At 33.4% G+C, this 27,872-nt stretch overlaps 3 protein-coding genes across 4 annotated transcripts; 1 reads left to right on the top strand and 2 right to left on the bottom strand.

Annotated features, from left to right (window-relative positions):
* Positions 1-779: 779 nt before the first annotated feature.
* On the top strand, positions 780-10,413 carry LOC120264775 (kinesin-like protein KIN-13A). 2 transcript variants are annotated; one of them, XM_039272607.1, is made up of 13 exons: positions 780-968; positions 1,058-1,290; positions 1,691-1,912; positions 2,167-2,346; positions 2,867-2,971; positions 4,470-4,547; positions 5,060-5,141; positions 6,123-6,285; positions 7,262-7,591; positions 7,788-8,006; positions 8,080-8,680; positions 8,805-8,870; positions 9,607-10,413. In XM_039272607.1, exons 2-13 carry the CDS (start codon positions 1,120-1,122, stop codon positions 9,787-9,789), a joined length of 2,400 nt encoding a protein of 799 aa, XP_039128541.1. In that variant the 5' UTR covers positions 780-968; positions 1,058-1,119; the 3' UTR covers positions 9,790-10,413. The 2 variants fall into 2 exon arrangements, with proteins under 2 accessions (XP_039128541.1, XP_039128540.1); XM_039272606.1 differs by having other exon boundaries at positions 780-1,290.
* A 192-nt stretch (positions 10,414-10,605) lies between these two features.
* Positions 10,606-17,554, bottom strand: LOC120265837 (heparan-alpha-glucosaminide N-acetyltransferase). Its single transcript, XM_039273814.1, has 13 exons — positions 17,182-17,554; positions 16,962-17,099; positions 16,792-16,873; positions 14,473-14,549; positions 14,260-14,375; positions 13,970-14,087; positions 13,061-13,177; positions 12,872-12,963; positions 12,191-12,257; positions 11,998-12,079; positions 11,773-11,864; positions 10,988-11,131; positions 10,606-10,863 (listed from the first exon to the last, which is right to left on the bottom strand). Exons 1-13 carry the CDS (start codon positions 17,356-17,358, stop codon positions 10,717-10,719), a joined length of 1,449 nt encoding a protein of 482 aa, XP_039129748.1. The 5' UTR covers positions 17,359-17,554; the 3' UTR covers positions 10,606-10,716.
* A 1,360-nt stretch (positions 17,555-18,914) lies between these two features.
* LOC120265839 (probable U6 snRNA-associated Sm-like protein LSm4) lies at positions 18,915-22,463 on the bottom strand. The gene is made up of 7 exons (XM_039273816.1): positions 22,308-22,463; positions 22,137-22,178; positions 21,902-22,000; positions 21,693-21,770; positions 19,770-19,812; positions 19,349-19,510; positions 18,915-19,244 (listed from the first exon to the last, which is right to left on the bottom strand). Exons 1-7 carry the CDS (start codon positions 22,308-22,310, stop codon positions 19,222-19,224), a joined length of 450 nt encoding a protein of 149 aa, XP_039129750.1. The 5' UTR covers positions 22,311-22,463; the 3' UTR covers positions 18,915-19,221.
* Positions 22,464-27,872: the final 5,409 nt, after the last annotated feature.

A 27,872-nucleotide genomic window follows, 5' to 3' on the forward strand; every position in this document is an offset into this window, starting at 1 on the left:
CACACTAAAAGTTATTAATAATCGTGACAAATAAAAAAAAATTATTTAGGATTATAAATTATTTTATAAAAATTATTAATGATCAATAATTAAAACAAAAAAAATTCAAATTTCTTATCATTTTCATTACAATTTTTTTCCTGGAAATGTGGAAAAAAAAGTATGTACAGATGTGGAGTTAATATCTTAATACATTTGTATTTATCCTACGTAAGTTGTGGTCCAAAATGATCATTTTAGTAAACAATCATTTTTATTACATTTATTTTTTTATAAATTGTGGAATCCGAAATGTATGTAAACGTAGAGTTAATATCTCAATATGTTTGTGTTTTTCATTTTACTTGAATTGAGTTTTTTAAACTTCTTTTTAAGTTAAAACATAAATACTTTACAGAAAAATTTGATTCTGATAAATCAAAAGATAGTTGACATTTTTATTACATTTAAGTACTATATTAATATAAAAATAAGTAAAAAGTAAATTCAGTGTTTTTACCTTGCGTGAGCTGAGTTTCAAATTCAGGACCCAATCCAACGCTGATAAACCAAAAAGATATTTGGTATTTTCATTACATTTTAGTACAATGGTGATATAAAACTAAGAAAGAAGAAAAAAATAATTGCAAGCGTGGGTAGTGGGAGCAGCAAAATTTCAGACAAACTTAGGGATTAAAAAGTAAAAAGTACAAAACAACAAGGGCAATTTGGGAATTTCAAGACATGCTTTGCAAGAAAACAACCGACTCTCTCTAACAACAACGAAGCGAGCGACGGGGGAACTACAACTACTCATCATGAGCATCTCATCACAACTCGCACTCTCACACGCATTATATCAAACACAAAGCCCTCATTTTTCCATCTCCTCTCGCCGCCACCGTGATCTCCATCACCATCGATCTCCATTGCTTCCCTAATCTTTGATCGGATCCATCGCATGTTCTTCTTCTTCATCTCTGTCGCTGGTTTGTGGCCTCGATCGGGCTCCCGATCTTCAGGTTTCGTTCAGATCTGAATCTTTTTTTAGGTTGTTGTAGCGGTGGTTGTTGTGTAGGTTGAGAGAAATTGGCGCCGCAGAGGAGGTCTCAGCGCCACGCCGGCGCCGGCGCCGGGCAGATGCAACAGGGCAATGCCGCGGCGGCGGCGGCCGCGCTTTATGACCATCAAGGCGTTGGGGATGCGGGAGATGCTGTGATGGCAAGGTGGTTGCAGTCTGCTGGCTTGCAGCACCTCGCTTCCCCTCTCGCCTCCGCTGATCAGCGCATGCTCCCCAGCCTTCTTATGCAGGTGTGTGTATATTCGATGCCATTCGGTACGTTGTGTTCTTGATCTGGAGTGGAAATCAGATGTGATAGGATAACACATTTTGACCAGTGATTATGATTAAACCTTTCTTTTTTCCCCCCTCTCTGATTTGATGTTTGATAGTTTGGGTTTTGGGATGATTGATTGCTTGATTGTGTCTTGTTGGTGATGTCGGTGTTAATGGAGATCTCTGTTTTTTATTTTATTTATTTCCTTATCACGTTGTAGATCTGACGATTCTTGATTTTGTGTATTCATGATTTGAATCTGTTTTGCTTCTGTGCCGCATTTGAGTTCTTGAATGGGGCTTGTGATGGTATGAGGGGCTGGGGTGTTCTGATTCATGGGTGCTTGAAATTGGGATTGTTGGTGTGATTGGTAGGGTTATGGGCCTCAGACTGTGGAGGAGAAGCAGAAGCTTTATAAGCTTTTGAGGAATCTGAACTTCAATGGGGAGTCTGGCTCTGAGCCTTATACCCCAACTTCACAGAGTTTTGGAGGGGGTGGTGCTGCAGACGGGTTTTATTCACCTGAGCTCAGAGGAGAATTTGGAGCTGGACTTTTGGATCTTCATTCTATGGATGATACTGAGCTTGTTCCTGAGGTGAGTTCATACTCAAATTCTGGTATAGTATAAATAGCAGAAAAAAGTCCCTTTACTTCCCCCAGTTTTGACATTTTATGAGTTTAATTTGCATTTAGAGATGTGATAGTAGGAACAACCATCTTTATTTTCAACATTTTCTTACTTCTTCTTGAAGGAGATTTTCTGAGGTGGATGGCATTGAAAGAATAATTTTTTTACTCATATCATACAATGTTGTGACATATCACTTTTGTTGTCTTTCCTCAATGCAGCATGTTTTGTCAGAGCCATTTGAACCGTCTCCTTTTATCCCTGCTAGAGGTTCTGATAATGAATTTGATGCAGTGACTAGTAGACAGCACCAAGGGCAAGCAGATAATAATATTAGATCAGCAGCTATTGATAAAGAGATTGTTCCGAAGGACAGCAATGTTGCCAAGATTAAAGTTGTGGTACGTGAAGTGAATTTCTTGTTAGATTGCTTTGCACCAGGAATTTCTGTCTTAAGTAACTTACATGGTCAAGTTATCACTTAAATTGTTCTCATCAAAAGGAAAGTCTGTGAACTGTTTAAATTAATCTCCAGGAATGACGAGGACAAATTGTTGAAGATCAAGAAAAGATAATTTCGCTTGACACAAAATAAAGCCACTTTACATGCATATTCAAATCTGAGTCTATAAATTTATTGTTTGTAGCCTCTTTTTAATAACAGGATGGATATGTTTTTTAAGCAAAATGTTTTCGTGATTTCCATGTTTAAACTTTCTTAATTACTTAGGAGTTGCCATCGCTGTCAGTTTTTGCAATGTCGACTATTGTTTGTCATACTTCCATAACTAAGTTCATGTGCTGCCATTGTGATGTTATGCTCTACTTACAAATAATTGATCATCATTCAGGGATTTGTGGTTTGCATTTACATTTTTATGCACTTCGGGTTAAAGCATTGATGCTCCATTTGTACTCCAGGTGCGTAAGAGACCACTGAATAAAAAGGAATTGGCCCGAAAAGAGGATGATATAGTTACTGTACATGAGAATGCATATTTAACAGTCCATGAGCCTAAAGTAAAGGTTAGATTGTTATCTCTCAGCTTATGAAGTTCTTTAGCAGTTATTTTTCCCAATCTTACTGATCTTGAGGCTTTCAAACATATTAAATGGAATATGAGAAATTCTATTTAAACTTAAATGTTTGCATGGTATGCATGCGTTCAAGATGGATTTCTTTCTCCTTTACAACAGAATTCACTAAAGCCAATAATGTTTTGCTTGTGTGAATCTTTATCCATGAAGGCTGTTGTTCGTGTTCATTGCTTATTTCATAGCTGGCAGATAATTCAACTTCTTTATGATCTTAATCTTCCTATCAATCTGCTGTAGATTTGTGGCATGCATCTTAAGTGTGAAACATCTGTATATAACTTTGCTTTTAAGTGTTAATTAAGGCAACTTCAACATGGAGGAGTAAGTTGTGGGGAGCATGGAAATATGGCAAAGCAAGGATCTGCCTATAAGTCTGCACATTGATATATGGAAATATGTGTTTTTTGATATGCCATTCAAGAATGAAATGGATTTATTTAGCAAGATGTGCAAATATGGTTTTTGGCTATGAATATAATGGTTTAGCTTCTCAAAATTTGTAGCTCATATGTAATGGTCATCTCTGTCCTTTTCACCTTTGATGCTAAAATTGCACATTATTAATCTGCTATGAAACAACCAACTTAATTGTGTGAAAGGATTCTTGATAATGAACGCATTTGATGGAACAATGCTGTTCTATATACTATTATATATTATGCACAAAGGATTCTAGTCTTGTTCTTCATGTAATTCAAAAGGAAGTTGGTGCTTGTGCCACAGTTTTCTTTTATGCCAGGTATTTATGCTCTTAAAGGGATTGTTGGACTGTTGAAATTAGTTGACTAAATGTCCAAATTCTTTGGGATTGAAGTTTGATGCTGACTTTGTACATTTACCAAGATAGGGTGTGAGTGGCTTTTGTCCTCTTTCTGTTTCGTCATGTTCTTTGTGATGGACCTGATGGTAAACTCATAGTTGTGGGGATGCTTGAGAACTTAAAAATCACACTGGCAAAACTATGATGTCAATTTTCATTGGTAAATGCCCTGTTGGCAAAACTCTCGTCGTTGGCATCTGTCTTGAACTGTGCATTGCCAACAGGATTGTCATTATTTAGCATAGTATTTTGAGTGTGTTTCTCACTTTGAACAACATCGTAGGTGATGTTTTGTCAGGAAGTATTGCTTATTTTTCTCACTCATTTGTTCATTTGTTTGTGTAGAAATACATTCCCTACTATGAAAGACACTATAATTCACCTATCATCAAAATTTCTATTGACTACTGTAACACTGTTCTTCAGACAGTTCCTTGGAATAGTTACTCTCATAATTTGTTGTGTAATTTTGTGTATGTAATTTTGTGTATGGCTATGTCAATGAAGGACTAATAAGTCATCTAACCTTCATGGCTAGATATAGCCCTATCTGTTGTTTTGGTTTTTTCTCATAGAAAAACTGATATGAAGTTCTTAACATGAAAGGTGGACTTGACCGCATATGTGGAGAAGCATGAGTTCTGTTTTGATGCTGTTTTGGATGAGCATGTTAGTAATGATGAGGTAAATTTCCTGCATGCTGTTAAAATCTTGAATTGTATTAGCTGTACAATATATTAAGTGTTTTTTTTGCTTGCATACCCCCACAAAAATGTGTAATTGCTATTATACAGTAAAAATCATATTTGCTAATATATCCCTAAAGTCATATTGTTTGTTTCAAAGAAAATTATTTATAAAAAGACCAAATCCCCCTCGCTCTTTTCTCTTTGTCAATCTTGGGAGGGGGAAGGGAAAAGGAAAGATGAGGGTAAAGGGGAAAACTGTCCGTTTGTAAAAATTTTGAGTTTGTTTTTATTTATGAGGGTATATGGGGCAAATACAAGTGTTTTGTGGTGGCACATAAGCAAATATGATTTTTACTAGGGTATATTTGCAATTAGCCATTTTTAAAGGGGCATACAAGCAATTAATGGCTGGCTTTCTTTATATGTTGAACTCATTTACATGTTCTTCTGTATGACATTAAATTTTGTTATATTGTGCAATTTTCTCCTTGATTTACACATAAACAGGTCTATCGTGCAACAGTTAAGCCAATAATACCTACCATTTTTGAGAGAACAAAAGCCACATGTTTTGCTTATGGTCAAACCGGTGAGCAATTCTTTTGGAACATTTACTTGTCATATGCAATCCTGCAATTTGTTCCTATATTGCACAGGGTTTTTTCCATAGCTTTGACTTCTGACTGAGTGGTGAAATTTTAATTTATCTGCTAATTTGAACCTGTGATCTTCATGTATTTGTAAGGAATGACCATTAAGTTGCAAATGCTATTTTCCAATGGCTTTTAGCTACCGCTCTCGACCCGTACGAAACTTAGCTTTGTCTGTTTATGCTCCAGTTTATGTAGTCTGATAATTGGGCTAACTATCATCAAAGACTTGCCTCATTCATAGTTTTCATGCCTTTATTGCTTGGGAATGGTAATGCTTGGTACTATTGAACCATTGGCTGCAGACTTACTGACATGTTTGGAATCAGACATTAGAAAGGTGGACGAATTTAAACCTCCAGCAGTTATTCTGTTTTTAGAGAACATAAACCGGGATTATGATTAATGTGTGTTTCTGCTGTGATGGGATTTTTAGTAGTCAGAGGCTATGAGCCTATGAGGGAGGTATAGTCATACTGCGGGTCTTTGTTGTAGATATGGTGTGTATATGACTTTCAAGAATTAGTTTGTTTTCTTGAACCTATGATACATTACAAAAGGTTTGCTATGATGGTGTCATAGTTACTTGGAGTGAATGCAGGTCATAACAATGTTGTGCAAAATAAATGTGTTATGAACATGTTTTCAAATTTGTTCTACACCTGACTGAATGTTGATAATAATTTTGTTATTGTGTGTATATAATTTTTCGTATTACCGAAGAGTGGACTGTGACATTTTGAAGCCAAAATTTATAAATTTTGTTTTTGTTTTTTATTCTTTATTTCGATAAAGAGTAATTATTATCTAGTTCTAGATAACATCTTTTGCTTCTTGAGTATTTTCATCTATAATCAATCTGTGAAGTTTTGCGGTACCTTTAATATTAATTTCATAACCTGATTTACTCTGGTTTTCAGGCAGCGGCAAGACATTCACCATGAAACCACTGCCCCTAAGGGCAGTAGAAGATATTGTTCATTTGTTGCGCCAGCCTTATTATCGGAACCAGAGATTTCGATTGTGGCTTAGTTATTTTGAAATATATGGTGGAAAGCTTTTTGACCTTCTTAGTGAGAGGAGGTTGGCTCTTTTAAATATTTACTGCATTCGTTTAGTAATTTTGATATTAATAATTATGTTTGTATATAGTTGATGATAAATGAAGAGATTTTTTTCTATTCTTTTTCATTAGAACATGTATGTTTAAATTGATAGGGACCATCTCTAAGATTTTTTGGGTATATGAATATGATACTGTTTCATCATCATGCTCTAAGTGGCCTGAAAAGTTTTTTTTTTTTTTTAAATTTGTGATGTTTATCAGTTGTTAAACTTGCCAAAGGTTTACTTGTCTTTTATTACTATTACTGCATCCAATCACAAAGTTCAGGTTTTGATTGGCTGTCAGAGTGCTCATATTATTGAAATAGCAGAAATATTTAAAAATTAGTTTTACTAATTAGACTCTAAAACATTGGTTGGTGGTGCGTAGCACTACTGCTTTAGACATATGAAGCAAATTCTCTGGTTTTATTATGGCTGAAATACCTGTGTTTCTATCAAAGTCGTACAATGGCAAAAAGGAAACATGATCCATTGATGATATCAACTCTAAGTAATTTGGTTTTTACCGATAAATTATGCAGCTAACATTGTTCTTAATGTGTTTTTGACCATGTCTGCAAGACATTTTGTGGAGGCTTTTATTGTATTGATGTTGTTCATGCATTCTACATATGGAATGCATGGGCTTTGTTTTAAATTTTAAGCATGTAGGATACAAGTAAATAATATATTAAAGCTTAAGTCGGTATGCTCTTCTCAGTACTTCATTTCATTTTGTTTTTTTCTGCAATGTAAGCAGCTCTTATGAATCATGCATCACAAGTTGTCTTTATTCTATGTCAGGCATCTAAAACATATGGTTGTTTGGTTCTTTTTTGTTCATTTTTAAGCCTTAGTGAATTTTTAACCTCTTGTACATTATGTTGACAGAGATTCCTAACAGGTATCTTTTGAAGAAATCTTAATGTTGGTTTTTACTAATTTTTGACAGGAAACTCTGCATGAGGGAAGATGGTAGGCAACAAGTCTGCATTGTTGGTTTGCAGGAATTTGAGGTATCAGATGTGCAGATCGTTAAGGAATTTATTGAGAAGGGGAATGCTGCTAGAAGCACAGGGTCCACAGGAGCTAATGAAGAATCATCAAGATCACATGCTATTTTACAACTTGCTATCAAGAAGCACAAGGAAGTCAAAGAGACAAAAAGGCACAATGAAAATACCGAGTCCAGAGATGGAAAGGTTGTCGGAAAAATCTCATTTATTGACCTTGCTGGTAGTGAACGTGGGGCGGACACCACTGACAATGACAGACAGACACGGTATGGATATATTGTAAACTTTGCTTCATGATTAGTATTAGCATTGATTTTGATCTGGTATTTTGGAGCTATGAGTGTTGAGCCTAATATATAGGATAGAGTTTAATTCATGTACTTGGGTTTCTTTGTCATATATTCCATGCAGTTCTCTTATTTTATGGTTTTGTATGATAAATATCTTTGATTTCTTAATTAGGATTGAAGGAGCAGAGATTAACAAGAGCCTTTTGGCTTTGAAGGAGTGTATCCGTGCCCTTGACAATGATCAGATTCATATCCCATTTCGAGGGAGCAAATTAACAGAGGTGCTTCGTGACTCTTTTGTTGGCAATTCAAGGACTGTGATGATTTCCTGCATTTCCCCGAATGCAGGTTCTTGTGAACACACACTCAATACACTGAGATATGCTGATAGGTAAATTTATAAGAATTGCTGATTATCTAGGCGTTTGTTTAAGTACTTAATACGCTGGTTATTGGCTGAACAGGGTTAAAAGTCTTTCCAAGAGTGGCAATTCTAAGAAAGATCCAACCCTTGCGCCTTCAAGCAAGGAATCATCCACGACATCATCAATTCCTCTTTCAGTTGAACCAGAGGATTCATATGATCAAACTCAAGAGATGAGAGTGACTGAGACATCTCGGAGGAATGTGGAAAATAATTTGTATAGTTCTACAACTGAATCTGAAAGATATACATCCAACACACGGTCAAATTACAGTTCTAATGGAAGGGAAGAAAGTGGGCCCACATCTGGTTCACTGCTGGAGAGAGAAAAGGCTGACCTGAAAAATAATTATGGTGGCCCATCAAGTCACAAGTTATATGCTTCTTCCCAGGCCACATTCGGTATTCAGGAAGAAGAAAAAGCCTCAAAAGTCTCTCCTCCACGTCGAAAAACCGCCAGGGATGAGAAATACGAAAAGCAGAATAATTGGCCTAAGAAAGACACTGCACCTGATTTGCCTGCCGCAAGCCATAAGCAGCAGCAGCAGCAGATGTATGATACCAGGTCAAATAATGTTTCCTCAAGGCAATATGAACAGGAGACAACATTTGAGGATGGGGAGATTGATGCTATACTGGAGGTACTAAAATTTTTGTTATAATTTGAAATTCTGAATAAACTTGAGTTAAAACCTGCGCTTGACTTTCTTTCATCCATTTGCCTTAGCTGACATTTGGCTCTAACTAACATTTTTGGCTTGTCAGGAAGAGGAAGCTTTAATAGCTGCCCACAGGAAAGAAATTGAAAGTACAATGGAGATTGTCCGTGAAGTAAGTTTCTCTTAAATCTGTACATTAGTTTAATTATTTTTTATTTTGAAAAATTACATTAATTCCATTATTGAATGTGCAAGTATTTACCAAGACTCGGCCAGGTTCAGATAATTACTTGATCACCAAGGCTTCCCATTTAAATATTTTCTTTAGAAATGAAAAATATATATATATATATATACATATAGAGGATCCATCATCTAGGACATCCATAGCAACTATTGGATCATTATCCAACGGCTAAAATCCATTCATGAATATTATTGAACAATGCTAAATGGTGGTATACAGTGATCATAAATAATAAATCTATACACTATCTATATAAATAATAGCCGTTAGATTATCATCCAATGGTCCGTAAATAAACATCTCTGGTAAACAGTAATTTACGTACCTGCATAGATGACTTAAACCCATATATATATAATAATATAATATCATCGCTGGTCTCTTTAATATATGCAAATTTATTAAGTTGGTCAGATTATCTGCGATGAAATCTACAAAACTTGCATTGATCCATTTCTTTTTCTTAATTTTTATTTTAATTTTTATTTTTATTTTGCTGATGTATCACTCTTGATCAATTTATTTTAGCTTTTGTTTATTTATTCTATGTTTTCAGTCTGATTATCAAGTCATTTATATCAATCAAATTATGTCTTGTGACCCTACTTGAAAATGCATGTGATCCATGAACTTCCTGTTCTTTGAATTTGGCTTGTATCAGGAAATGAATCTACTGGCTGAAGTAGATCAACCAGGCAGCATGATTGACAACTACGTGAGCCAGTTAAGCTTTGTGCTTTCTCGGAAGGCTGCCGGTCTTGTCAGTCTTCAGGCCCGCCTAGCAAGGTTTCAGCATCGCCTAAAAGAGAGGGAGATTCTTAGCCGCAAGAAAGCTCCCAGATAATTGCTCTTGTCCCAATCATCCATTGCCATAGCTGTTGTATCATTGTCACACCTGGTTCTGCCGCCGCCGAGCCGTCTTCTGTTGTGATCTTCCAATTTTTTCTTGTATCATCAACCCTTGGGTGAAGGAAGCCATTCCTGCTGACATATATGATACAAGAACCTTCCTCGGATTCTTATTATTTTCCTTGTATTTCATTTCCTTACTTGATGTTGTATCTCACCCATTTTGTGGTGTGTTATTGGTTGGTTGCACTGATGGGAAGCATTAGTTTATTGCGGGGTGGGTTTTAGCTGGTGGCTATGGTGGTGTTGGTGTGGGCATCCCTCTCCCTTGGATTTGCTCCAATTTATACAGTCAGTCTTCACTCGGGTTGGAAAACGGCAGTGTAAGCCTGTTTTAAGTTTGCAGAGAATGTGCGTGAAGATTGATGATAGACAGTTAACCCCAGGAAAAAACAAACATCATGTGAGCTTTTCATAATTCATGCATCATTATGTTGACAGCTTGCTGAATTTGTTTCGTATTTGCTTTGGCAGGTTCAGTTCTTTGTTGATTTTTACCGGATGGAGTCAATTCGTATATCTAAGTGTTAGTAAATTTGATAAAATTCATAGTTGAATATTTGAATGCATCACAGAATGCTAAACGAAAGAGTGTATTTTGGTCATTTCATTTTTCATTTTTTTTTTTTTGGTTAAATTCCAAATGATTATGGAAACTTTGCTGATAACAGTAAGTGCATGTATTTTCTTTAGCTATATATATATATATATATATATATATATATGCATGAAATTTCAAAAACTAAAAATCTAATAGGAAAGAGCCTGCACATTTAGCATTGTAAAGTATACAATACAATGGGGCAACAACAGGGCAACAGCAACAACAAAAATAATAATAAATGCTGCTTTCTGTCTGATTTTACAATTTCCAGTAGATTCCTAGACCATGCAGTACACCAGCAATAATCGCCCAAAACAAGATCTGAGCGAAGATGACATAAAGGAGAATTCCTACCCTTGTTGAGTGCCATAATTTGATGAATATGTGCTTTCGGACCCAATACACCTGTCAAAATTTTGCAGTTAAAAACTTCAAACAACAGCTTGTCTTGGATCTTTGTTCTAGTAAAATTTAATTTATTATTATGTTAAGACTTAATACCATCCAAAGCAAAAATAAGTATAACTACCAGTGTGTTGTTGGGGCTTTCATAAAACCATCCATTGAAGAAGCCTTCAAAGATACCTGCTGCTGCCATTACATATACAAGCATGGCATTCATTCCAATCCATTCAAAAGGTAAAAAGAAGCTGCGGATGCCCACAATGTCCACCTGCCAAACATCATGGATCCAGTCATACATGTACTAATACTTTGATATATGTTCAATCATATTGCATACCATCACTCTCTCTCTATATATATGTGTGTGTGTGTGTGTGTGTGTGTGTATGAATATTTGTGAACAAATCACTCCCGGTTAGATCACTTGCAATCATTGAAAATTTCACTTCCTCTGAAGTGTTGATACTTTCACCAATTGGGGCATATAGAATTAATCATGGCCAACAGAAGTTCCAGTCTAGCATATGGAGTGGATGATGAGTTATGCTCATGCAACATGCGGCTCAGAAAAGTGGATGCTTTGAAAAAAATCTATCATCATCTAGGACATCACCAAGAAACAAATGAAACGGTAATGCAGGACTTTAATCTGTAAAAACTTAGTGTTGACCGCATGTTAAGTGCTAAATACTGGTCTTTGAGTCTCTGACCAGAGAACCTATATAAAGTATGAAGATTGAGTTGGCAAGCTTTTATTCAAAGAATTAGCAAGGTGGGTATTGAAAAACTAAATGGCCAGGAAGAGAGATGATTTGACCTAAGACAAGTTGACTAACCAAACTCTACTAAGTCTTGATATCTTCAAACGAAGGTGGAATCATAATATAGAGGCACTCAGGCACATGTTACCAGGAAATAAAAGGTTGAAAACACGATTGCCGCTGCACCAGCTGTGACACAAACATAGCTGAAACTGTATAACTGCTTGTTAAGGGGAATAGCTGCCACAAATAGCAACACACCATTCAATTCATGTCAAAATAAATAATAAATAGTATGCAGAAGGATGTGACTTAAAAGATAAAAACACTAGGAAAAAGATTAAAAAATAATTTTCTAAAGAAGCTCACAAACCATTGGTGAAATGCAGAATAAATCCGATAAGGAGGAGAGCTAGACCCATTCCAACCCAATGTTTAAGTCTATCCAGATGAGCCTACGGCAGTCGTAAAATATATTAGAAAGAATTATGAACATTTCTGTTTGTTTGGTTTTCCAATGGATTACTGGAAACTGAAAAGATTAAGATATTCAAAGAGACACATACCTTCAAATGCACAAGCACATGTCCACAATGTACTCCAATAATTGTACTCAGAATTGCCGAGAATGAGCTGTATATAGAATGAACTTCATATCCAGATTCATCTTGGAACAATCTAATTTTTTATCATAGGATTTGACTTTGTTTCTCAGTCTTATTGTTCAAAATGGATTTTAGAAGCATGAATTTAGCCCCACACACACACACACACCAAAAAAAAAAAAGGGTAAGAAGAAGATTTGAAAACTGAATCACTTCAGGGAGATCTGACTACTTAATTCAAGCACTGATCAAAACGTTACCACACCAACTTATCTCCAAACCTCCTATTCTTTACTCCAAAATTGATTTAAAATAAAATTTAAGGTATACACTCATATTATAGCCCCGAGATTGTGTATGCCTAATACTTCTGATGCTACCCATTATTAAATCTGGGAGTGAAGAACAAAAATTTGCATCTAAAAAAAGGCATGTGAGTTTTTGCATATCCTCAGAACCGGTGTAAAAAATACCAGTGCTCAGGCCTTATCAACTCTATGAGGTTTTCAGTTCAACCCTAAAACGTGGAACACGGAACATTTTATTTCATGTATACCTTACTTAAGTCGCATCTGGAGAACTAAAATTTTCGGAAAAAGACACATTTGGAAAGATTTTAATTTTTTTAAAGAAAAAACAAACCTTAGAAGTCCTTCAGGTTCAAATGGAGCTTGGCACCATGATGGAGCATCCTTCTTGAATGGTCCCTCATGTGGAGAATTTTCCGTACAAGCCTGCATCACTTCAGTCAACATATAATTTCATGACATTATTTGAATATCATGTTGGAAATTGCAAGTACCTTGATAAAAGATTTGTAAATAAAAGCACCTTAGATCTGCGCCAGGCTGGATGCTGATACATATGATTGATTCCAAGTACTTGTCGATCAACATAGCCCACGGCATTACAAGGTTGATCTAATTTTCCTCTCGTTCCACATGCCACCTAAACAGCATGAAAAGAAAAAATCACCTTTTTAGTGGAGCTGATAACAAAGGCGCTGGTATACAAAAACAGAACAAACAATCATATATATATATATATATATATAATTACAACAACAAAATATCCATTATTTCATTAAGCACTCTATACAGCTGTGTGCACATTATGTTCAGTGTTATTAATTTTTTGCAATATTATTCTAGTTCACACTCTAAGTTCATAGTTATTTTGTTGATGAAAGAATGCTAGAGATTGATGTCTAAATGACGAAGTTGAAGAAAATACTATGAAAAAAAAAATCTTTTGAATGATATAGGCTTATAAAAAACATTATAAGCATATTTGAGTTTGTTGTCAATAAGCAAGCCAGAGACGAAAACAATTCCATCAAGAAATCATTTGCATGACCTTGAACAACACATAGATATTATCACACTGATGATCACCATGCAATCTTATAATGAACATGGAAACAAGAAAGGGGGAACCTAAAAGGTTATTACCTTTTAATTGTCTTGAAACCTAAGCATACATTTCAATCTTTGATTCATTCAATAGGTTCAAAATTTACAGAATGATAAGAGGATTATACAAGGATCATACAAGCTAGATACAATAATGGGCTTACATGCAGAATGAGTAAATGCAATTCTACAAACCATAGTGAAATAGATTGGAATGGTGGTAATAAAAAATTAACACAAATATACCAAACAACAAACAGATGAAACACCACTCCACCTAGTTAGAATATTATATGCCAAATTCAAGAGAAGCCAGAAAAATTCTTACAGTGAAAACCTTCCCAAAATCAGGGCTATCAGTATAATGAACTCTAAACTCCCAGTCTGGAACATACATGCCATATATCAGAGAAAGGTAAATGACAAGAATACAAACACCTAGCAACCTGTAAAAGAAAGGGATAAATAGCCTTAGCTATAAATTTGGATCTTCGTAAAACATCCATGCAAATATTCACTGGACCGGATCAATAGTTTTTAAACCTTTTTTACAAGAGAAAGAAATACTGACACGTGATTCTGATAATCCTGAAAATTTTACTATGGTGACCTGCTTACCATTGCAAGTAGTATAATCTAAATATTGAGAATCTGACAGGCAATTGATCCTCAGGTCTTGCACGCTTTGTGAAAATTTCCATAAGTGCTACGACCAAGTATGTCAGAGCAATCCGCTGAATAACAGTTAATAAAAGCTCACCATTAAGGCCTTCCAAGGTGACAATCTGTGGTAACTGTATGGCAATTACAATAAACATATGTTTTATATACCTGGAGAATACCACACCATCTAATTCGTTTCATGTCAACTCCATAACTTAAATCATCTGGAGCATGAGAGTATCCACCTACACCATAGTGTATAGATAAAAAACATAGCATCAAATATGAAATAAATCATAGGGATATGCCAATATATATTCAGAGCGATATGCAAACAACATACACTAATTTAAGCAGTAAAATTTAAAATAACAACAGATACACTCTACGCTCACTAAATTACGATGGAAAACTTGAATTTGAAAGATACAAATGTAAATGTACAAAACAAAAAGTCCAAACTAGTCAAAACTGGACCAGAATGAGCAGTCTGAGTATGAGTAGATTAGATTAGACAAAATATATTTTGAGCTAAAGACTACAACAATCCAACCTGGCTGACAATAAGATTAATAACATGAAATTCAGACCAAACACCAAAAAGTTAGTTATTAAATCAGAGAACATATTCTAAGAACCACTAAGATTCAAATAATCAAATAATCCATATATGACTTGGAGCATTTGATAAAGAGCATGATTAGAGATGGATGACAAACAAAGAAGGGAAAGCAAACAAAAATCCACACATGCACAAATTATAGCATAAGCACTTGTACAACATAATATAGTTAAGATATACTCCTTGATTCAGAGAATTGGACTTAATTCAACCAAAAAAAAATGTTATTAGGTCTAGATGTATAATGTTGATTTCAACCAAGATTACCTATATTGGTTTTGGTTAAGATCCAAGTTATTCAGGTCATCCAACCAAACAATAATAAAACTTAATTAATAATTCATATACTAAGTAATAAGTAAATTAAATTAAAATGTTAATTAGTTTGAAATATATTTAGCAATAGATATGTTTGACAATTAATATTAATTGTTTAATTAATTTAATCTAATTTGAAAAAATATCTGCTATTACTCAATAATTTAAGATAAAAATTTCTCATTTCACTATAAATTAGAATTCCAAAACTCATTTCATTCCAAATCAATACAGCTAGAGAATCACCATGGAATGGAGTAAAATAGTCCATTAAACCATCCTAAAAGGTACCCATGTTTTATACATTAGTTTGAATTTATCTTATATTCACATCCAACCCTTGAAACTTTAATGCTTTATTATATTCAAAATAAAACATACAAGTAAGGTCTTTTAAGACAATAATACAAGAGTAATATGACATTGCAATTGGATGATAAAACCTAACATCTTAACCATCAAATTATCCCACATATTATGGCTAAAAGTTAAATTTTTATATATTTGAACTTACTCTTCTTACATTATGAAGATACAACCTATGATTCACTATGGATGTACTTTAATATAAGCAGGTAGTGGGCGTCTCTGAGAGGCTACACTTGCAATTTGAGTAGATAGTGAACGTTTCTAAGAGGGTAGCTTGACAATAAGAGTGGATACACCTGCAATCTAAGCCGGTAGCTAACATTTCTAAACCAGTAATTTAAGAGTAAGAGTGGATGCACCTACAATCTAAGCTAGTAATGGGGTGTTTTAAACTAGTAAAACTTGCCTACTCCTTCTATATTCTGAATAGGTAGCGCATGATGCAGAGCAAGTAGATTGCACTGGTGACTGTGTTGAGTGTGTGTTGTAGATGCCTCTAAGTTAGTAATGGTTTATTCTTCTTCTCTAACATCACTTAACAACCAAACTATTCTGAACTCATTCTCATTTCTCTTCCTCATTCCTCTCTAACTTTTAAACCACCAAGCTATCCTGACTAACTCCCTATAAAATCTTCTTTCTTCCTCCACCCCATCATCTAAGAATGGCTGTTGTTACTGAAGTTTTAAAATAAATGTAAAGAAGAATATGATGAGAAGAACATGAGGGAGAGAGAAGATGACATGCATGACTAAAAAAAAAAATAAAGAAGAAGATGAAGATGAAGAGGAGCATGTACAAAAAGAAAAATTCGAAGAAGAAGAATAACATGAAAAATAAGAAAAATGGATAACAATGTAGAGCAGAAGAAGTAGGAGCAATTTTAATATTACAGGAATTAAAATTATTAATTTGATGTCTCTAAGGAATGCAAAGAACTCAAGTAAAAGCACGGACCGATGGCAAATCTTATATGAACCTACAAGATAGGTAGTAAATATCCAGGGACTTGTAGGTAATTTTACCTAAAACATACACTGACTGAATAGTAACTACTACTTTTATAAAGAAGTGTTTTCGTACACTCAAACTAGCATGGTTCATCATCATCATCATCATCATCAAAACAAAAAAAACATAAAGTGAAATCTCACGGATATATATATATAAAACAATACCCTGCAAGAGAAGGCCCCAAAAGAGCAGCTTAAGCGTCCGAATCGCCACTCTCCGCACTGCCATAGCCCGGCTTGGCATCCTCTGCAAACCAAACAAAAGCAATCAGTAACTACACTCACCGCCGGCTCACCGGAGGTGACCCTAGCTAGGTCCCTAGAGAACCATCAACCTTGAGTGAGAGGGGAATGGCCATCCCAACGATGAAGAGAAAGAAAGGCATCACGAAATCAGCGAGGTTGCACCCATCCCAAGGCGCGTGGCCGATAACCGGCCACTCACCTCCGGCACCGTCCACCAGCACCATCAACTGCGCACACAGAACTCCAGATCAAACTACGAATCTTCAATCAATAAAAGAGAAGAGAAGTGAGAAGATCGATTCATAGTACCGCGACGGTGAGGCCACGGAAGATGTCGAGGGAGGCAACGCGCTTGGCTTTCTGCACCGCCGGTGATGGATGCTTCCGGTGATCCTCAGCGATAGGCTCATCAAGCGGGTGGTGGAGTTGGTGCGAGAGGTCCTCGTCTGCGTGGGATCGGAGATGGAGATCTTGGGGCATTGCCATTGGAGAGGAAGAGGAGATGAGGGGAAGTGTTGGGGAGTGTGAGAGAGAGAGAGGTTGGCGTGCTGAAGAAGGCAAGTGGGTTCGCTAACGGACAAAAACTCGATTTAGATAAGAATAAAAATATGAATGATTGGTCTATCAGTAACGTAGGTGTAGGTTCACTGCTTTCGATCTCTGTCTTGAATGTTTTTTTACTTCAGTTTTTAACCATTTTATATTGTAAAATTGATTATTTTTTTTAAATCGTTTAACTGTTGTACATGTTTTCTGTCTTTTTTTTTAGTCATTCTAATATTTTTAAGTATAATTAAATCCTCATATTTAGTCAAATTGAATCATTCTAATCCACGGTAATATTTTTAGATATAATTAAGTTCTTACAATTTACATTTTCCTATCTACACAGCGAACTAAAATGACTTAATTCGACTAAATATAAAGACTTAATTGTACCTAAAAATATTGTAAGGACTAAAAAAACAAAAAAAAAAACACACAATTACATAGACTGTACAGTAATTAAACCTTTATAAAATAAAATTTATTTCATAAAATTATCTACATGTCCTTTCCCAAAAACACACACACACACACACACTATATATATATATATATATATATATATATATATATATATAATTTATTTATATATTCAATATAAATATAAAATATTAAGAATACCGGCATTCTAAGGATGTTCATAAATACGGCTCTCAACTCGTTAAAGCTCATGAGAAGCTCGGTATTATACATGATACTGTAATAATTTAAATAATTTTAAATTAATACTGTAATTATTTTATAGCGATTAAAATCATTGTATCAAATATACTATAGCTATATTATTGTAATTAATTACTATAATTACAATACATAAAGCTGAGCTTGAGCTTGATATTTCCTTAGCAAACCAAACTTGAGATCAGTTTAAATAGTATCTAGCCAAACTTGAACATATCAAAACTCAGCTTGGCTCAATTTAATTACAGCCCTATTCATAAATAAATTATCTACGAACATCTCTTTATCAACCGTTAGATTCAAATTTAAACATTATCCATTCAAATAAACGGTACCATCAACAATGTTAAAGGTATGAACAATAACACAGTAAAAAAAACAAGGTGATCTGCTTTACTTTTGTGAAAAAGCCACTGAAATAGATATTAAACTGAAAATAGTACTCTTAAAAAATATATATATATACATATACAAATATAAATATTATTTTTATTGAGATGCATACAATTCCTCACTGTATATATATACAAACAAATTTATCATTTTATATTATGGTGCATTTGTATTGTCAATTTCTATATTAAAGACGTTGTATAAAATATAACAAAATCTGTGGCACAATATGTCATCACAGGGACAAGATCACACAACCATCAGTTTGATAAAGAAAATATGTGAGACAGAACATAACACAGATCTGGGCAGCAAATTATTGAAGCTGGATATTCCAGGAAGTTTTTAAGTACTACAGATACTCATAAGGATGCATCCAAGTCACTTCCAACATACACATGAAGTACAGACAAGCGAACAAATGTAAAGAACTGGGAAGATTCTACTTTAATAAGTGCCACCAAAGATTACACAAGAAGTTTCAAAACAAAGTGCAATAATTTTCACATAAGATATTCACCATTAACAAAAAACAGCAGTAACAAAGGCAGTAAATTGAATTAGTTTATAAGAGTAAAGGTTCTGCGAAAAACTGAGTTTTGCTAGAGCATCAGAATATTCCTCATATAACAAGGCACGAACTGTATAAGACACAGCATGAAGGTCGGAAAACCACCAGACGTAGCAGAGAGAAGCCTTAAAATGCAGCGTACTCTCCTTGAATTTACATCAGCCACGCCCACGGCCGCCACCTAGAAAAATTAGGAATAAGCACTCTTGGATGTTGGTGGAGTTTGCGTTCGTTGTTTAGTTAGAATATAGCAAACATGCATAGTAGTGAGACAGCAATGCTTACCTCTGCCTCCACCACCTTTACCACCAGGCACACCTCTGCCGCGGCCACCACCTTTGTTGTTCCCATCATCTTGGCCACGTCCAATACCCTTGGCTGGCCGTCCACTGGGACCCTCCTCTCTGCCTCTTCCCCTTCCCCGTCCTACACCAGGAGGCTTACGGTCTGCAAGCAGAAGTTCACAAACAGAAGTCAATAGGGAATCACTCTCAGCTCAGACGAGATTACAAGAGGCATGTTATAATCCAAAGACTTCTTCACCACCAAGTTGCATTTCCATCCTTAATTATGTGATAATAGAAACAGAAGAAAGAGAATAAACAGTTCTCCCGATTCAAGCAAATGCTTAAGTTAGATAAAAATACTTTAATATTTGCAAGTTGAAAATAAATAACTAAAATATGAGAGAGATTTAAAAACAAACCTGATCTGGTCTTGGTAGTTTCTTCCTGAACCTTATCAATAACCTAGAAAAACAACTCATGTCAATCATTATCAAAATAAGAAATGAAATTGTACTGAAGGCAAAGAATTCATATACACATTAAATAATAATAATAATAATAATAAAATAAAATATAAAAATAAAAATAAAAGAGAGATTTTGATTGAGAGTAGTTGCCAAACATGAATAAATACATGAAACACTACCTTAATTACGAGAAGAAAAAAAAATTCCATTTCAAAGAACTAAGGTAGAGGTGTTAAAGAACTTATTATTAAGAGAACAATGTGACAGGGCTGAAAGATGGCAACTGGTTATCCTAATCTTGATGTTCAGACAGGAAAACATAATCCTAGGCAGCTTCCATGTCTTGAGTTTCAAAGGTGGCAAAAATCCTCCATTAACTAAATGAAGATTTCAAACCTTTGAGACCAATCTATCTCAATCACTAAAATACTGTTTGTCAATCCTTTTTTAACTGTAGACAAATTCATAATATCATCACAACTGATTCCCATCGTGACTTCTCTATGTTGCAGAATGGCTCAATATTAGACCATATTAGATCATTGAGTAACATCAGGTAGTCAAAATACAGTATATTAACCAATTCAGCATGCTTCAACTGGCACTGAAACAGTTATTACCCTTATGTACCCCTTACTAAACAATTCCTGTTCCCATCAGCCTAAATAAGTAAACACTGTGACTGGCACATCCAAAGGTAAACCAAATCAGTACAGGGAGATGTCAAGTTCTTCCAAAATATTCATAAAAATACATCACGACTGAGTAGCTTCAGTCAGTTGTTGCACCAGTGAAGAGATAAGGAAAAAAAAAAGCCACCCAGTTTTTGTAGTGAAAAGAACAATAAAGAATTAAAGGAAAGGGAAAAGCTTTAAGGGTTAAATAAAAAATAAAGATAGAAAAAAAAGCCTGGTCAGCAAGAAACCAATCCCGTTGCTATCAACAGAAAAATGTGCTTCTACTTTAGGCTTCTCACCACAAGATCATGGCAGCACCGAGCAAAAAAAAGTACCAAGACAGGCATTTTTACTGCAAACACCAGCACGGGCATGAAAGAAGTAGAGTATCCAAAAGGAGCACAAATTCTGATTTGGCTAATTGGCATCATTCCAGGACAAGTCCTTTGTACAGCAATTAAAGTGCAGCACAAGAAAACCTATTAAATTCACCAAACTTATATTTTCTATTTTCATATAAACACGGTAAAAACACATTACCAGAGAGAAGATCTTATCTTGTTAGGAAAGAAATCAAAGAATGGTAAGAGAAAACATTGGCCAGCCTGACCAAAATTATTATTTTCTTTTGAACCATTCAAAATCACCAGGAAAAAAAAAGAAAAAATAAATCTCATCACAAGAAAAACAAGAGTAAAAAATGATGCCACAGACACCATATACCACTGGAGTCCAAATAAGCTTCCCTCTATTCAGTATGTCAAACTTTATAAAACCAGGTTAATTCAGGATGCACACAACTTTCTGCAACTATATACTACCCGATAATATTTACCATCGAGTTTCAAACAACATGCATTACAGAAGACGCCAAAAGGCCCAAAACTACATTGCTGCATGCTAATGGAACCCCAGATTCAAACCCTTCAACTCCAGGTCGCCATACACCAGCAAAACAACCAATACTAACTATGCAAATGTATTAACAATTTGTCATTTATATAACAAAATACTATAAAGCAATATCAAACGCTTGTCCCTAACTACTGATACAAGGATAAATGAAATAAAACATCAAACCAATTCTTTTTTTTAACACCGTTTTCAGCTTCTAAAGATGTAATCTCATCACTGATCAAACATAATGAGAAATTCCAAACAAAGGAAGTGATTCATAGGGAGAGGAGTTCGAACTGACCTCATCTGGAACTCGAAGATATTTGATAGTATTCCCGCGAATATAGCATTCTGGCATCCTCCAAAACCTATCTCCATCCTAAAACACACACAAATAAAGACAGCTCTTTGAAATAGAACTCACACAACAAAACCCCAAAAACAGAGGACAAATCTCAATCAACCACACAAATAATGAACCAAAAATTTAAAAAAGGAAAAATCAAACACCTTGGAAGTGCAGATGACCTCACGGAGGTGGATATTCATCCAAGTATCACAGTTCACCAAATGGCCATTATACGTCTCCCCGTTCTTTAGCTCCACCAGCTTCCCCATCAACAAGACAACAACACAAATCATCAAACAAACAAACAGATTGATGAAATCCAAACTTAAATAAATCCAAAAAAATTAACAAATTGCAAAAGAGAATGAATGAAGAAGAAGAAGACCAGGTCCTTACCATAGGATGTCCTTGCGCAGTCTTGAGAAGCGAGAGAGGCAACTAGAAGAATCCAAGCAAGAAACAGCAAAGAAAAAGGGAAAAAGAGGGAATTTTTGAGTTGCAAATCGAAAGAAAAACCCTAAAATTGAAACCCTAGAAGAAATCAAACAACACAAACAAGATGCAAACCATTGTTCCTTGATCAGAGATCGCAACCGGCTACAAAAAATCGCCTGAAATCGCCCAGAGATCGAGAGAACGAAACCAGAGGGTTTGAAGATCGGAGCTCCAAACAAGAGAAGCGGAGCCGCTGAAGTCTACTGATCTCAAGGAACACAAGTCCTGAGAGTATTTATTTATTAGACTTTTTTTTTTTGGGAAAAGTTTATTTATTGAACTCTCAAAATAATATTTATTAATTTGAAATTACTTGTATGCCTTTTTTTTTTAAAACAATTAACAATTTATTTCACCCATAAAATGTTTTTGTCAAGGTAGAATCCTAACAAAATTTATAATTAACTTTTTAGTAAAATTTGAAATTATATATTATTATTATTATTATTATTATTATATAATTACACTGTTTCTAGTAAAAGATGAGGAGATGACCAGTTCAAGCTTGTTTTACAATAAATATTTATTAATATTAATATTCATCAATATTTTATGATACTAGGATTAGTAGACATGAAAATTTTGGGAGCTTATAAAAAATATCATAAATAGAATTAAAGCTAACCATAAAAGAGGAGATTTTGAAGTTTTTGACAAGAAGAACAGACAGCCCAAAGTTCTTGCTAAATAGTTATGGGCGTGCATAATCTTTGGTGGAGCAAGTGGGGGCGGGGCCCGCGCACACATGAGCTTTGGGACCACCCGCACACAACCACCGCTCACATCTCCAGAAATGTGCCCTTAGCCAAGAATCGAACTCTAACCACTTGATGAAGAGCTCTATCGGTAACCCGTATACCAATGACCATTTGTTGTTGGCGAGATTTTGAAGCTTTATATAACTCAACAATATTGTTAGACTAATAAACCGTAAGTTATATTATAGGTAATTTAGGGGTTGTTTGTTTGGCCGGATTTGAAAATACTTGGATTTGAAAATCCTTGTATTTGAGAAATCCTTTGTTTATTTCAATAGATTTGAATCTCCTTTGTATTTTCAAATCCAAAAGTCATGAGATTATGGAATTCGGCCAAAATAGCCGAATTTCAAAATCCCATCCAATGAATCACATCCAGTAATTAATATACTAATTAGATTAATTACTTATAATATTAATTACATTATAATTATATTTTGTAAAATATAATTATAGTATAATTAATATTATTAATATAATATATAATTGATATATTATATTTTATTATAATAAATTAAGTATATATTAATTATATTAATTACATTATAATTATATTTTATAAAATATTAAATTAAATACGATTATAGTGTAATTAATATTAATGATATAATATATAATTAATATATTAGATTATATTAATTGTTTTAATAAATAATTAATATATTATACTTTATTATAATAAATTAAGTATATATTAATTATATTAATTACTCATAATATTGATTATACCATAATTATATTTTATAAAATATTAAATAAAATATAATTATAGTGTAATTAATATTAGTAATATAGTATATAATTGATATATTATATTATATTAATTATTTTAATAAATAATTAAATATTATATTTTATAATAATAAATTAAGTATATATTAATTATATTAATTACTTATAAAATTAATTACACTATAATTATATTTTATAAAATATTAAATAAGATATGATTATAGTGTTATTAATATTAGTAATATAATATATAATTAATATATTATATTATATTAATTATTTAATAAAATCTAAATTTACAAATTTCTCCAACCAAACACAAAATTTTGTGATTCAGCATTACAAATACATCCAACCAAACACTAGATTTGACTCTCAAATACAAGAATTTGTAAATACAAATCCACTGCATAATCAACTACATCTAATTAAACATCCCCTTATAATCTCTGCTTCAAAAAATTGAGTAGCTAACAATATTATTAGACTAATAAACTGTAAGCTGTATATTAGGTCATTTATAATCTCTGCTTCAAAACATTGGGCTAAGAAACAATATATTCAAAAGTGATTAAAAATAAAAATGTTGAGATTGATGTTAAGTGTTACTAAGAATGACTAATTGAGGAATGAATTTGTTTAAGGCCAATTGGGAATGACAACTATAATTAATGACAAATTTAGAAAGAATCAATTAAGATGATATAAATATATTTTAGACGATCATAAAAAAAAAGTTTCCATAAAAAAAATTGGAAACTTTTCCAATGGAGGGCCCTGGAAGAAAACCATAGCTAAAACTTTACAAAAATGATATATATGATTATAGTTTTCATTTTTATCTCTTCACATAGCAATTTGGTGGAAAAAAGTTCATATACCAAATTTTAAAAAGTTGGGACAGATGGCTTTTTTGTTATTCTAGTTGTAATAGTTAATATTAAATTTTTTAAAAATCAGTCATTAATTAATTTTTATTACATGAAAAGTGTGGTCTAACACTAAATACACAATATTTTATTGGGGGAAAAAAATAAACAACCACTAGATATTCAAAGATAAGTCATCGGAACAGTAGGTGAGTAGTGCAGGGGACTGGCCACTAGAGCCACTACCTAAGATCTTTGCTTTTCTAAGGCTTTATACATAATTTTTTTAAAAAAATTAAAAATAAGATCAATAATTAATAATTAGTGATAATATTATTATTATTAAAATTAATTCATAACATTAAATCACATTAAATTTATCTTATCACATTTATGAAAATATTAAATATCAGCCCAAAAAAAAAACCCATTGTAACGTTGTAATCCTTACATTATTAATCATAAAAATATGAATAAAAAATATTTAAACATTGCATTTTACTTTTTAATAAAAATTACATCTCTATGTTTTTCACAAAACTCATATTATTTTAGCATTTCCTTTTAATTATCATCGATCTCAATTAATCATTTTTATCAATTATAATCACGATCAATCTTTCAAACATATAGGAGTACTAGGAAAGGAAAAGAGCACGGTTTTAATTTAATTTAATTTAATTTTAATGTCTTTTTATAATTTTAATTTTTTTCTCTACTTTTTAATAAATTAAATACTTGATTCTAGAGTTTAATAATTTAATTTTTAATTATTCACCACAGCCTTTATATTCTTTCCTTTGTTTTTATTATATAATTTATTATTTAATAAAGACAATTAAAAAATAATTTTGTTACAATTTTATCCTGAGACTTGTTTCTACTAAGGCATGCCCTCGTACCATAATAGAAAATATTTTTATTAATCTCCATTGAATTACAAAGAAGGAAGATAGTAAATTTTAAGGATAGCAATCTTGCTTGCACTCTTTCTCAGAGCGGTAATTTTGAGGGGCAAGCTTGCTCTCACTTTTCCTGGGGCAATTTTGCTCACACTCTTGCTGAGAGCTGTAGCAAAATACATCAATGGTACAAGACCACCTTGAACTACCAGGCACTGGCACACATCGACCATTGCCTTGGTTGTTAATCTCAAACTGCTTTCCTGCTAACATTGCCTTCACATTTGCACAATAGATTCTCTGACCTGCAAAACAGGAAATGTGTGTTACTTAATTGAGTTTAAAAGCCCAAGTAGAGAGACCAATATTTCTAACAAATGCGACAAGTGCAGTGCAGTATAATCAAAGGTGTGAGCATGAATCGTGAATTGATCATATAGTTTATGCCTTTATCTAATGACATAAGATTTGGGTTATAAATCTGTACTCGAGACGTGCCATTATTGGGTTCAGCGGAACTTAAATTTGGGGTTTTCAAATACTCGCATAAATATCTTTAGCAGTGGGGCTAATACTGCTAGATTATGAATCTTTTGACTAGAGTGACCATTGCTGTAACAATAAAGTTGATATTTTATTTATCTCGTATATCAAAATCTTGAATTATAATTTTATTTTTTTTTTTGACAAATATGATAAGCAACAATGTACACATGTGCTGGAAATCAATTGTCCAACCCATGCTTCCTCACCCGGCGATACGAGATTTAAGTTGTAAACCCACACCTACAATCGGGGACTCATTATCATTTCTTTTTTGCAATGGAGCCCATGTTGATGGGTTATGAACCCCTTGGTTTCATCCATATTTTTCAGAAAAAATAAAAAAAGAATAGTCATGTAAAGAGAACAAACAAGATTTCAAGGATGATGAACTCTTGGCAATAATAAAAACATAAAAATGTAAATATTTTTTTTTAAAATAAAAGTATGGCTTCTTGTACGTTTTATGGTTATGTGTCTGATAAGCTATCATTTAAGCATATTTTACATTTAAAGGAATTTTTTAACCGAAAAATAAGGAGGTGCACCAATTATGATGACTTATAGTCCTCCTAAAGATAAATTCTCTACCATAGAACTCTGGAGGAGAAAAAAGTGCTTCTCATACAGACCTCCAATAAGGGACCTAAGCATTGCTAGTTGAGGGGCTCAAATTTGAGATCCCTCAATCATAATGCACGGTAAGAATCTCAGTTTATGCCAATGTATTTTAGTCCTAAAAGACTATTCAATTTTTTTTCCAACTCTTACCAGCATTTTTTTTTGGGAAGGGCTTAGAAAGCAATTGAAAAAATTAATTAAAAAAAAAACTTTTTTATCCAGTGGGTTTCTCTTCTTTTTCTAATCTAAACATATTAGAAAAAGAAAAACCAAGCAACAAACCTTACCTTGATGATACATTTTGAAAATGTAAAACTGCGATATTAAATTAAAAAAGAGCTAAAATTAATAATTTATCATGTATTTGATTGTGATTACTAAAATTACAATATCTATTATAAAAATTACATTAAAAATTATTATCCCTATATATTTGTTTAGTTCAAATCGAGCATTGACATTAAGTTTTTGTGCGGAAAATTTATGTTTTTACCGAAAAGATGAATTAAAATCTTAGCCCATCTAGAGAAAGGACGTATGTGCGTGAATCCCACACTTTTGATGTGATTTATACTTTGTCAAACAATATATATATATATATATATATGAAATTTACATACTAAATAATTTAATAATTTAATTGAATAGATATAAAAAAAATTCTTGTGTGCAAGAAAACTGTCAAAAATAATTAGAAAAAGAGTCAAAATAAATAATTCTTTACATAGATCGGATGGTATTATTAAAATTAGCTCTTATTTTCATATATTCTTTGCATAACGTGATTGTAGGCAAAAGAAGAAGAAAAAAAAAGCGAGTTTATATACTTTAATACTCACCACATTCATGAGAGGCAAAGAGGCTTGCAAGGACCAAAAGGAACAGGGGAACAACAGCTATAAGGCTTGGTGATGACTTGGCCATTTCTGCAACCCTGAATGCATGAACATACAAATGAAGTTCATGGTGCCTTTTTATACAAACCGAAAAATCAAATTAGGAAATTGTTTTTAAGGATTATAAATTCTAGATTTACTACTGTTACTTTTTTTTAAAAAAATATATTCAGTATTTAGTGCGAGAAATTTTCAGCCAATCTTCTTTTTATGAATATGTGTGCATGAAAACCGTCATATATAATTGGAAAGTAAAGATTATATATATGGTAGGTGAGCTTAAAAGCTCTTTAAGGAGCAACAAATGAAGCCAAAG

Source organism: Dioscorea cayenensis, chromosome 7 (genome assembly GCF_009730915.1).
Source record: "Dioscorea cayenensis subsp. rotundata cultivar TDr96_F1 chromosome 7, TDr96_F1_v2_PseudoChromosome.rev07_lg8_w22 25.fasta, whole genome shotgun sequence".
Lineage (NCBI taxonomy): Eukaryota > Viridiplantae > Streptophyta > Magnoliopsida > Dioscoreales > Dioscoreaceae > Dioscorea > Dioscorea cayenensis.

Coding starts and splice junctions, on each gene's coding strand:
- LOC120265837 (XM_039273814.1), bottom strand. CDS start 17,358: ATGGCAATGCCCCAAGATCTCCATCTCCGATCCCACGCAGACGAGGAC. Junction 12,258..12,871: donor GAACCTGAAGGACTTCTAAG/GTTTGTTTTTTC, acceptor TTCTATATACAG/CTCATTCTCGGCAATTCTGA. Junction 11,865..11,997: donor TATTCTGCATTTCACCAATG/GTTTGTGAGCTT, acceptor TATTTGTGGCAG/CTATTCCCCTTAACAAGCAG.
- LOC120264775 (XM_039272606.1), top strand. CDS start 1,120: ATGCAACAGGGCAATGCCGCGGCGGCGGCGGCCGCGCTTTATGACCAT. Junction 8,007..8,079: donor ACACTGAGATATGCTGATAG/GTAAATTTATAA, acceptor TTGGCTGAACAG/GGTTAAAAGTCTTTCCAAGA. Junction 8,871..9,606: donor CAATGGAGATTGTCCGTGAA/GTAAGTTTCTCT, acceptor GGCTTGTATCAG/GAAATGAATCTACTGGCTGA.
- LOC120265839 (XM_039273816.1), bottom strand. Junction 22,001..22,136: donor CTGCGCAAGGACATCCTATG/GTAAGGACCTGG, acceptor TTGATGGGGAAG/CTGGTGGAGCTAAAGAACGG. Junction 19,511..19,769: donor AACTACCAAGACCAGATCAG/GTTTGTTTTTAA, acceptor TTCTGCTTGCAG/ACCGTAAGCCTCCTGGTGTA.